Source organism: Bufo bufo, chromosome 4 (assembly GCF_905171765.1).
Source record: "Bufo bufo chromosome 4, aBufBuf1.1, whole genome shotgun sequence".
Classification (NCBI taxonomy): domain Eukaryota; kingdom Metazoa; phylum Chordata; class Amphibia; order Anura; family Bufonidae; genus Bufo; species Bufo bufo.
In genome coordinates this window covers 511,888,477-511,900,858 of record NC_053392.1, presented here as the reverse complement: position 1 = coordinate 511,900,858, position 12,382 = coordinate 511,888,477, and the positions used below count along the sequence as shown (strand labels likewise).

Below are 12,382 nucleotides of genomic sequence, written 5' to 3'. Positions count from 1 at the left end.
TTCCACTACAGCTGTGCGGTCAAATTCGTAGCGGGCGCATGCGCAATGCGATGCCCGCTCCTGGCAGGGCATCACAATACCTACTGGGCATGCGCCCGCTACGAATTTGACCGCACAGCTGTAGAGGAAAAGGACAGAGGAGGGGAGTAAACGGGCGGGCAGAGGCACACGGAGGGCGGGGTTATGAGCCGTTGAGGAGGTGCTGCCTGGGGCTCGGAGGATTGAGACGCCGCCCTGGGCACTTGAGAGGGCTCATTTACATAATCTTAAAAGTTCATTTTCGGCTAAAAGAAAACTCCGTTACATACAACAAAGGTACCGTTTTTAAGTTCTGGGTGGCACATATAACACTATTTGATCAGTCTAATATGCCCAAATGTGGTGACAGACTCCCTTTAAGTGTTACCTTTCCCTTTTGGCTTTTCTGTGTGTTGCATTTCCTTGTTGTTTTGTATTAGGCCTCAGGGAGACTCCCGTTAATCCTTCCTTTTGAAGGAACAGGTTGTCTCATTCCTGTCATTAGTACCAAATGCACCAAACAAGCAGATATTAAAAGCTGAGACTTTTGCCAATATTTTCCTGTCAGGAACACATCGGAGCCCATCATGCACCACGTCACGGTCTCTCAGCATGGCAAGGGTCCTACCACTACGCTAACTATGGTGTGAACACTGTGGTATTTGGTTCTGCTGGGGTGGTATTTAGGGTCCTTTAGGGTTAGATAGGACTTTAGGTATTCCTGTGTATGAACTCACCTACCTCTGGGGTCTGTTCATACTGGTAGTCAGTCAGGGCTTTGATTAGGGTTTTCACTAGGAGGTGTCCACCTTCCTTCCCTAGTTTTTTAGGCCTTATTTCCTTTCCCCTTTCCCTCCTATGTTTGGTGTCGGGTTTCCCTCCCACACTAGAGCGTGACACCGGATACATAAGTACTGGACTTTCAAAGTGGAAAGAACGTTAGCTGTGAGGAGGGCTCAGGTGGCCCCCTGGACATCGGCCCACTGGGAAGTTTCCCTGTAGGGTCTATGGCCAGTCCACCCCTGAGCAGCCTCCATGAGCTCTTGGACTGTTTGTCACTGATTCATACACAGGAGATTTTTCACCTGCTCTGGCTGTAAGCAGGGCTGGGACAAGGCCATTTGGTGCCCAGGGCGAATGATCATCTCAGTGGACTGAGATGACCATAATTTTTTAAATAAAAAAATTAGTTTGTTATTTGTATTACATTATTTTCTTACTTTTTACAGTCTGTGTGTGAGTAGCAGCTAGTGAAGGCAGGCTCCTCGTGGCTTGTTCTTCACGCGCCGACACAGCTCCCTGTAGGCTGCGCGAGTCCTCCCTCTCTCACCTCACACCTCGCCTCCGGCGTGAGCCGCGTGACGTCACACGGCGCACGCCGGTGGTATCAACCAAATGAATCCTCCATGGGGGGGGGGGGGCGAGGAAACGCAGAGGAGGAAAGGGAGCCCGAGCCAGGAGCGCAGTCGGCACAAAATTCATAGGGGGAGAGAAGGAGCAGCGCTGACATGGCTGGTGTGGACGGTGTAGGCGGGTGCAGGAGCGCACTCAGCACAGCAAGCACAGCAAGTGGCGCTTGGCTAATGTGGTACAGTGAAGCTGTACACTGCTGGCACTTCACCTGCGCCCCCCTCCTGTCCGCAAATGGTAGCGCCCAGGGCACCCGCTCCTTCGGCCCCTGCCTTGTACCGGCCCTGGCTGTAAGACAACTGTCTGGAGAAGCCCCCACCCCGCACACTGCTTTGTCTGCAGTTGGTGACAAAGACCCGCCCCTTGGATAAGTGCCATCCCCTCCACACACTGGTAGCAGAAAATGAAAGAGATTATAAGGAAAGTATCCACTGTGTTCTCTGAAAGACTGTTTCAGGAATATGCGGGAAATCTTACAGACAGATACACATCATGGGCAAGACTCCTGTTTACTTTTATTGTTCATTTCTAGGTTTACTGTTCCTTTAAACCCTTAGTGACCATCCTGTTTTGGGCCTTACTGACCAAGCGTTTTTCTTCCCTTTTTCATCGTCGCGTTCCAAGAGCTATATCTTTTTTATTTTTCCATCTATATAGCTTTATGAGGGCTTGTTTTTTGCAGGACAGGTTGTAGTTTTTAATGGCGCCATTTTGGGGTACACAAAACTTTCTGATTAATTTTCATTAACTCTTTCTGGGAGTGAGATGGGAAAAACAGCAATACTGCCACTGCGTTTTTAAGTTATACATTTTACGGCGTTCAATTTTCGGTAAAAATAACAAAATATCTTTATTCTCTGGGTCAGTACGATTACAGTGATACCAAATACATATATATTTTTTTGACATTTTACAACTTTTTTGCAATAAAACCCCTTTTTTTTAAAAGAAAAAAATGTTTTTGCATTGCCGCTTCCCACGACCCATAACTTTTTTATTTTTCTTTCCATGGAGTTGTGTGAGTGCTTGATTTTTGCGGGACGACTTGTTTTTTTCATTGGTATACTGTTGGAGTAAATGGCACTTTTTGATCGCTTGTTATTAAGTTTTTTCGGTGGCAACTAAGAATAAATTCGCAATTCTGTCTTTTTTCCTTATTTTTTATTTTTTTTACGGCGTTCACCATAGGGGATAATTTACATGATATTTATGTAGTCTGGGTCATTACGGACGCGGCAATACCAAACATATGGGGAAGATTTTTTTTTTTGCTATTTTTTTCATTGAAAAGCGTATTTTCAATGGAAAAAAAGCCTAATATTTTTATGGGATTTTTTTTTTTAATAAATGAAATTTTCTTTACTTTTCTTACCACTTAATAGTCCCACAAGGGGACTATAACAAACAGCTTTTTGATTGCTTTTAAAATGCAATGCACTATCCTTATAGTGCATTGCATTTTAATGGCAATGCTATTCTGACATTGACCAGCAGGCTGCGCCAGAGAGGCGCAGCCTGCTGGAAATTACAGAAGGCTGGTCTGGGGCCTACATCAGACCCCAGGTTGCCTTCACACACATCGGCACCCCACGATCACATTTGCGGGGTGCTGATGGGAGACAGAGGGAGTCCTCTCCCTCTGTCAGCACTTTATATGCAGTGGGCGCCATTGCCTGAGGCATGTAAAGTGTTAAACAGCCCGGATTGTACTCCTGCCGGTCCAGGCTGTTAGAGCAGGGTTGCGGCTCTCATGCGAGAGCCGGGTCCCCGCTCCCCGCTGCATGGCGGCCCAGCCTAAGGCCCCTTAGTGATCGCTGTAAAAACACGTACGGGTGGTCACTTAGGGGTTAAACCAAAAAGACACAATCACACAGTAGCTGAAACCTTACAACATACTTATTGCATTCTTACTTTAAAATCTATAAAAATATTTGACTTACATAATTTGGCTGTGCCATCTGAGCTTGTAAAGGAGATGGAATTGCAGGTTCGGCGACATGTAAATAGTAATAACCACCAGGAAGAAGACCACCTGAAATAAGGCAGAAACAAACATATTCTAGAAGTATAGGTGAATTGTCTTCAATGTCTGATCTTTGAGAGTCCTATTCCCGGCACCCTTGCCGATCAGCTGTTTGATGAGGCAGCGGCAGCCACTTCCTAGGTCAGTGGTGTCACATTCTTTGGTCCCATAGCCTATGCACAGCTCAGTCCCATTCAAGTAAATTGGCAGGGGCTGCAATATCAAGCACAGCTCCTATGCAATGTCCTTGGTATGCTGTGAGGAGGCTGCAGCACACATGATGCAGCCTCTTCAAAAAGCTGATGAGTAGGGGTGCTGTGTGTTGGACCACCACAGATCAGATATTGACGACCTATCCTGAGGATAGGTCATCAATAATCTCCTCCAATAAAACTCCTTTAATGAAGGACATTATCTTCAGCCCCCAATATACTATCAGTACTTACCTACTGTATACTCTAAGCAGTAGTGATCCTGAGCTAGAACAGAGCAGCCATGGTGGTGATCTGATTCTCCACCATACCAAACATCATTGTCTGTGACAGTCTATGTGGCTACAGAGTGCTGGTGACCCTGCTGAAAGAGTGTGCTGAGGGAATCAAACTCACTGTGCCTTCCCTGGGCCCATTTCCAATAGGCTCAAAAGGCCTATGTCTAGGGGCAGGCCTGCAAGACTGTGGTTGAAGGATGGATTATAATTAATGCGGTAGAACTGATACTTATAATGTGGTTCTAGGCAATTCTGTCACTTTTTTTACATTTTGCACCAGTCACTATGAAGCATAATTAACATATGCATATGCAGAACAGTTTATTTCAATGGTTCCGCCCCAAAAAACTGAATGTACTCCGTATGCATTCCGTTTTCATATTTCCGTATATCCGTTCCGCTAAAAGATAGAACTTGTCCTATTATTGCCCGCAAATAACGATCCGTGGCTCCATTCAAGTCAATGGGTCTGCAAAAAATACAGAATGCATACAGAACACATCCGTATGTCATCCGTTTTTTTGCGGATCCATGCCCACGTGTTTACTGTTTAAAAACATTACTGTACATTACAGTAATGATTACAAATTTCATGTTTCCGTTTGCGTCCCCAAAAAACGGATCGCCTACAGAAACCATACGGAGATTTTTTGCGGAACTATAGAATGGAAAACAGAACAGAAACACAATGGAAACAAAAAAGTGAACAACGGATCCGTTAAAAACGGACTGCAAAATACAGAAAAAGACATACGGTCGTGTGCAAGAGGCCTTAATCTGTGGGTCTGCACACTTTACAGTGATGCCAAAATTGTGCAGGTTTTTAATGTTTTACTACTTTTACACAACAAAAAAAATTTAAGAAGAAAATAGTTTTTCCATTAACAGGGCTGTGTGACGGCTCTTCATTTGTATTTCTCAAGCTGTAGATTTGGGGAATATACAACTTTTTGACTATTTTTCATTCCATTTTTAGAAATCTTGGCATTGCTTTTTGCACTTTTTCGCCAGGATGCAGGATAAGCAATGCATCAGTTTTAGTATTTTTCAACATTTTCTTGTGATTTGATTTTACATATATGGACCACTAGGGGGACCAGAACAGGCAATCACTTAAGTGATCATATGATATAAAGCAATACGTCTGTATTGTTCTGCATTATGTCTGCCAGTGTAACACTGACAGAAACTATATCAGCTAGTGCCCAATAGGTGTACCAAGATGGCAAAGCCTTCATTAGTCTCTTGGGTGCCACAACAAACCATCAGCAACGTGGGATGGGGGGTGAGGATCCCTCTTTCTAATCCCTTAAATGCTGTGATGGGCTATGGACCATGGCAACTAAGGGGTTCAATAGCTGGGATCAGAGTTATCTCCATTCCCAGCCATGACACCATTGTTATAGCTTACATCCACTGCCGATGGTACAGGCTCAGCTCCTGAACCCACATAATCAAAGTGCTGTACAGCAATTTGTGCTAAAATCTTCCTGCTTGGGGTTAATGGAAGAGACTCAACCATGACACCTATGTGACTTGTTGGACATCCCATTCCATAACCATGGAGCTCAAATACCTCCACTCAATAATTAGCATATTTTTGGCCTTAAAGGGGCAGATTTAACAAGACAGGCAGTTTCTGCATCGGTCTTGATATCCCCTGCACTGGAGGAAGCACCACATTTATGACGAGGCGCAGGAGAATCCTCCAGTAGTCCGTGCGCCTAAACAGAGCTCTGAGCTGCCGTAGATTTGTGGCTTCACTTGTGCCAGAAAACTGGTTTAAGTGAAGATAAATTTGTCCCGCTCTCGTCACGACCCTTTTTGCAAAAAAACATCTCGTGACTTTTTAAAGCCACAAGAGAGATACAACAACGGACACATTGTAATTGAACATAATGTAATAGCTAAGCACTCACCTTGAATGGTAGGTCCTTTATAGATTGGGATGAGTCTGTCACACTCCTGAGATGGTTCTCTCATAGGTTCAAGTGTTGGGTCAAAAAGAGACAGCATGGTAGCAGCCAGCTGAACGCCGATCTCCTTGGAGCTGAAGTAGCTGGGAGACCACTCATTAACATAATATCTATTGGAGTACTTGGTCAGTGGTCCTGCTGCCCTTATAGAGGAATCATTTGTGTGAAAGGCAGTATCAATAACCAGCCTTCCATCATACACCAGGCATGCACTGTTAATGGCCTTAAATGCATCATAGTCCACTTTCTTCCCCAAAAAATTAAAGAATGCCTACAAGACAAAAATAATATATGAGCAAACTGAATACACACACAGTTATTACTGGTTAATTCAATGCTCATAGACTATGTGATCTGTATTCTTCATACTTGAACTCACTGAAAAAAGTGGCCTAAACGGGTGAAAATGCTCCAAACCCAGACACTGTAGCGTGTCTATAACCGGGGGAGCAATTCCTCCGCATGCGGTCCGCAGACGACGGCAATCCCCAGCAAATAATGCGTACAATGGAGGATGCCGGGGCGGACCGCATGCACAAAAACATCTTACACAAAATGATACATTGTGCAGATGAAAAAATATACATACACAAATCACTGCAAAAAATGCACCAAAATGATACACATTATCATTTTGGTGCATTTTTTGCTGTGATTTGTGTATGTATATTTTTTGAAGGTGTACATAGCCTTTAGCCTAATGTACAACATACACATGACAGATATTATCAAGCCTACTCCTATATTCACCTGGATGATAAGTCACTATCCGAGGTGTCTGGCAGATGCGTATTCTAAACATAGTGTGCAAGATAATAGAGGAGGAAGATATACCAGCTGGTCAGACAACAGTTTGAGAGCCATGAGATCTCAGTTAAAACCTATTGATTAGATTGGTTACATGGAGTAAGCATGGTTGCACTTGACCAAACCACTCAGTATCCTCATTTGTAATGCCTTATTAACATGACCTCATCTGATTATCTATCTGCAAAAAAATGATCCGTGAAAATACGGATCGCACACGGATGTGAATTCAGTTTTTTTATTTTGCCCACATAACTTGAAAGGGCAAGTCATAGGACAAGCACTGAGTTTCTCGGTTTGGGCACATAATCTGTAAAAAGAAAGGGTGTTTGAACAGCCCAATTGACTCGTATAGGTCCCATGTGCTGTTCATTTTTAAAACGAAAGAAAAGAGAAATATGGTCATGCAAATAAGCCCTCAGATCTTCCAAGTCTTGTCTTAAAGCATACCTGAGTTTTCAAAAAAAAAGTTTGCATATTGGCTTGTAGAATCATAATTGTGAAGGAGCAGGTCTTTTTGGGTCTTCCTCAGCCATATTATTCCCTGTTTCACTTGTACCGCTAGATGCATTTCTCTCACAAGCAGGGGGTGTCTCCCTTCTGTGGAATCTGCCAGTACTGTAGGCAGAGACTTCACTTCCCTTTCTTTCTTTATGTTTATTTTCTTCTAGGGTGCTCATAAAGCTGATAAGGAGGGGTGAGATCCCACTTACAGAAAAGCAAGAGGCTCCTGTGAATTCAGAAGCAGTGTAGAAGCAGTTTCTGTATCAGGCTAAGGAGCTCAGCTAGCTCTGACATGCCCCCACTTCCTCTCATCCATCTTCTATGTCTCTGTTACTAGGGTCAGATCTAGCCTAACAACAGGCAGTGGACTGCAAGTTAGTTGGAAGTGACACCCTAGTGGCTATGACTTTTTTTTCAGGTGGATGCAGGCAGATTTTTAAATGAAGTGATTGAGAAATTTGCTAATTACACCATTATCTATTAAATGACATTGTATACAGTGACTCTTTAAGCCACATTGGTCTATAGGTGTCCATTTTAAGAGCTTTACATATACACGTCAACCTATTTGATACATTTCTCATTACATTACAGAATATGCTCTTTGTACTCACTACACATGATAGCTTCAGTGGTTTTGAATCAGTAGTGAATGATGCACAACATATAGGTTCTGGATCTTCGCCATCATTCCACCGTGCCAGCTTACAGTTGTAGTAGGTTGTCACACCGGCTGCCGATAACCCTTTCTGGATGGCTTCTTCGATGGCGTAATTGTTAAAGCAAGTGACATTTGACGTAAGTGGAGGCTGTACAAAATGGATGCGAGACCCTCCAATTCCCAACGACATGAGGGTAGCAACTGTGGTGTAACTATCAAGCGTGTTCCCATATACAATCACATTGCCTAAAAAAAAATAAAAAAATAAAGTAGAAACAAAAAAACCAACACAAAACATTGCTGCATAGAAAAAAAAGAGAGCCTATTGGTGTAGCAGATTTTATATGGTACAGATTTGCTCTCTGTGACCCTATTATATATTTGATGCCTGCAGCAAGCAGCGTTGCCTGGCAACTCCAAACTAGAAAATCTACAGAGGAATCCGAACAAAACATCCCACAAAAGTAGAGTGTGCTCAGCTCAGATGAAGAGCATTTGGCAATTTCAAAACTAATAAGAACTATCCTGCTTAAAAAGAACATAGATTTAAATGGATTGTGCAGAAGAAAAGATCATTTTAATAGGTTTGCTTGCATCTCTATATGAGGACAACAAAACAAGTGTATACCGATTACAATGAGGAGCGGTAAGTAGCCCTAGCATGCCATTCAGATTTGATGCTACCGCGGGCATTGTGAATGCACCTTAAATTAGTGGATGTGCGATCAATGCTTTTCTCTTTTTGTTGAATATGTCACCCCCAATTAGTTATTGTGTGCTCATGTAATCATGTCGCTCCTTCCAAAGCTTCTGGTCAAAAATATGGTTGGTAAAATTGATATAGCCATCTTGCTCCAAAGACTCCATACACGATGGTTAAAAGGATTTTCCGGTTTGCATCAACATACTTTAAAATAATAAATTTATGAAGGTAGATGTCATTTTTTTTATATGTTTCTTTTACATTTATTGCTCCTATCTTCCGCTCTGGGCTATGGTCACATGACCATGTCCATGCAGCTTGTTCTCGTGTCCTGTGATGATATGGCCATGGGCGTGTCAGTGATAGGGGAGTGTCTATGTAACTAGCTGGGTGGGAGGAGCTATAAAGTAGCTGGGCGTTGTTAGGGGCGGGGCTGGAGGTGTGGTAGAGCAAGGAGAAGTGCAGTATGAGTTTGGTTGGCTACAGCAACAGGAAGAGAAGCGCGACATACAGGATGGAAAAAGCTCATGAGATGAACATGAGATAAGCAACTACATGAGCATGTCTGTTAAAAACCAGTGCAATCCTGGAAGACCTCTTGAACCATTTATAGACGGGGCCATTTACCCCCCTTCCTGACCAGACTCAGTTTCAGTTTTTTAGCATATAGCTTTTTTCCTGTTTTTTCATCTTTTTCGGTCATTTTTTTTTTAGTATTTCTTTTGCTTTTCTTTTTTATAGCCATGAAAATGTAAAGAAAAGAAAAATTTTTAAATATTTGTCCTTTTCTTTTTAATAGCACAATGTGCAACAATTGTTTTTTATTTATTATGTCCCCTTTCTGTGATGATCACTTTGATATAAGGAATAGTATGGCCTCTTTCAGATGGGCGTTGCGGGAAAATGTGCGGGAACACCCGCGATTTTTCCGCGCGAGTGCAAAACATTGTAATGCGTTTTGCACGCGCGTGAGAAAAATCGCGCATGTTTGGTACCCAAACCCAAACTTCTTCACAGTTCCTCCAGCCCTATTGTACTATGCATTCTGTATTCAGAATGCTATTATTTTCCCTTATAACCATGTTATAAGGGGAAATAATAATGATCGGGTCTCCATCCCGATCGTCTCCTAGCAACCGTGCGTAAAAAAATCGCACCGCATCCGCACTTGCTTGCGGATGCTTGCGATTTTCACGCAACCCCATTCACTTCTATGGGGCCTGCGTTGCGTGAAAAACGCAGAATATAGAGCATGCTGCGATTTTCACGCAACGCACAAGTGATGCATGAAAATCACCGCTCATGTGAACAGCCCCATAGAAATGAATGGGTCAGTATTCAGTGCGGGTGCAATGCGTTCAACTCACGCATCGCATCCGCGTGGAATACTCGCCCGTGTGAAAGTGGCCTATAGGTTATGGTTGCCAGGGGACAAAGCTTGAAGCTGCAGTGTGATGTGCATTGTTGTTTGTTTTTGTCTTATAAATTATTATTTTTTTCATTTTTTTTTACACTTTGTGGCCCCATAAGGTCATACAAGACTTTTGGGGGACATTTAACATTCCTTTTTTTTATTGTTAATTTCTTTTGTAACTGGGGCTGACATAGTGTGTGTGTGGGGGGGAGGGGGGATACAGCTCTCAGAGTTATACATCACTGTACAACTTCACTGAAGAGTTGATCTGAGTCTGCTAAGACCCAGCAGCTTGCGCATTCAATTGGCTCACAACAGTGTCATCACATTGAGAGCTGTATACATGGCAATTGGGAAGCAGGGATGGTAAAAGAACAGCCCTGCCTTCTCTACGGGGAGCCTTGCTGTCATTGACAGCGGGCTCCCCACTCCCTCAGCTGAGACTTCTTCAAGGATGTAATAAAACGTCTTTGCAGAGATGCTTGCCGACCGCCTAGACATACAGTACACAGTCAATCGGTGGTTGGCAATGACCACATGTGGCACAAATGATCATGCTGCAGAAAATTCAGAGTGTATTAGCTGGAAATCCACACCAAATGGTGCTACAGAGTTCACTGTGGATTTGCCGCAGATTACATTCCCTGCATTGCAGTTAGTAAAATCCATGGTAGAAATCTGCAACATAAATTGACATGTTGCAGATTTAACATGATTTGATCCTGGCAGTGGGATCCACACGTGGTCACTGCTAATTGCCAGGCTACACCTGTACTTGCAGGGCTGCACTTCTACATGCTATTTGAAACAGATATGGCCCAGCAATTAGAGGTGAGCTGCATGTGGATCCTGCTGGAGTCTCACACACCCCTGTCGTCTAATATCTCAGGCATGGTTGTAGCTTATATAGCTGAACACTTAGGCCCCTTTCACACGAGCGAGTATTCCGCGCGGATGCGATGCGGGAGGTGAACGCATTGCACCCGCACTGAATACTGACCCATTCATTTCTATGGGGCTGTGCACACGAGCGGTGATTTTCACGCATCACTTTTGCGTTGCGTGAAAATCGCAGCATGCTCCTCTTTGTGCGTTTTTCACGTAACGCAGGCCCCATAGAAATGAATGGGGTTGCGTGAAAATCGCGAGCATCCGCAAGCAAGTGCGGATGCGGTGCGATTTTCACGCACGGTTGCTAGGAGACGATCGGGATGGAGACCCGAACCTTATTATTTTCCCTTATAACATGGTTATAAGGGAAAATAATAGCATTCTGAATACAGAATGCTAAGTAAAACAGGGCTGGAGGGGGTTAAAAAAAATAAAAAATCATTTAACTCACCTTAATCCACTTGCTCGCGATGCGGGCATCTCCGTCTGACTCTTTTACTGTATAGGACCTGTGGAGAGCATTAACTATAGTTTAAGGACCTGGGATGACGTCACTCCGGTCATCACATGGTACGTCACATGATCTTTTACCATGGTGATTCACCATGGTAAAAGATCATGTGACGTACCATGTGATGACCAGAGTGAAGTCATCCCAGGTCCTTAAACTATAGTTAATGCTCTCCACAGGTCCTATACAGTAAAAGAGTCAGACGGAGATGCCCGCATCGCGAGCAAGTGGATTAAGGTGAGTTAAATGATTTTTTATTTTTTTTAACCCCCTCCAGCCCTGTTTTACTATGCATTCTGTATTCAGAATGCTATTATTTTCCCTTATAACCATGTTATAAGGGAAAATAATACTATTTACAGAACACCGATCCCAAGCCCGAACTTCTGTGAAGAAGTTCGGGTTTGGGTACCAAACACGCGCGATTTTTCTCACGCGAGTGCAAAACGCATTACAATGTTTTGCACTCGCGCGGAAAAATCGCGGGTGTTCCCGCAACGCACCCGCACATTTTTCCGCAACGCCCGTGTGAAAGAGGCCTTAGGGCCAGATTTATCATTACTCTGACAGCTCACTCCACTTTCACATATGGCTAAAGTCAGTTTTAGCTAAGTCAGATTTATGTTCGGCCTTTTAAGACTGTGATAAATGTAGTTTGACGATAGCAGTTTATCCGTCAGTAAGCGGCTTTAAAAAAGTTGCACGTCTTTACAAAAAAGTCGCATGTTCTTTTAAAAAGTCGCAAAAGATAAGCATGGTCCACACTGGAGTGATTTTGCGCATTTTTTTGCAACTTTTTAAATTGTCGCAATAGTAAATCTGTCTAGAGATTCATTTACATAAGAAAACACGCCCACTTTCAGAAAACTGCCGAGCATAGTGCAGAGCCAATAAAAGTCGCAAATCTTTGCGCAGTTTAAGCGATTGCGCAATTATTTGCAACTTTTTCACTCCATTATTCTGACTTGAGCTAA

At 43.3% G+C, this 12,382-nt stretch overlaps 1 protein-coding gene across 1 annotated transcript in view; it reads right to left on the bottom strand.

The window, feature by feature from the left end:
• Positions 1 to 12,382, bottom strand: part of CFAP61 (cilia and flagella associated protein 61) — a 320,844-nt gene that overhangs the window by 91,956 nt on the left and 216,506 nt on the right. The window contains exons 22-24 of the mRNA XM_040429693.1: positions 7,843 to 8,135; positions 5,861 to 6,188; positions 3,369 to 3,460 (exon numbers count right to left, since the gene is read on the bottom strand). Coding sequence (XP_040285627.1) covers positions 3,369 to 3,460; positions 5,861 to 6,188; positions 7,843 to 8,135 — 713 coding nt within the window. The remainder of the gene's footprint in view (positions 1 to 3,368; positions 3,461 to 5,860; positions 6,189 to 7,842; positions 8,136 to 12,382) is intronic.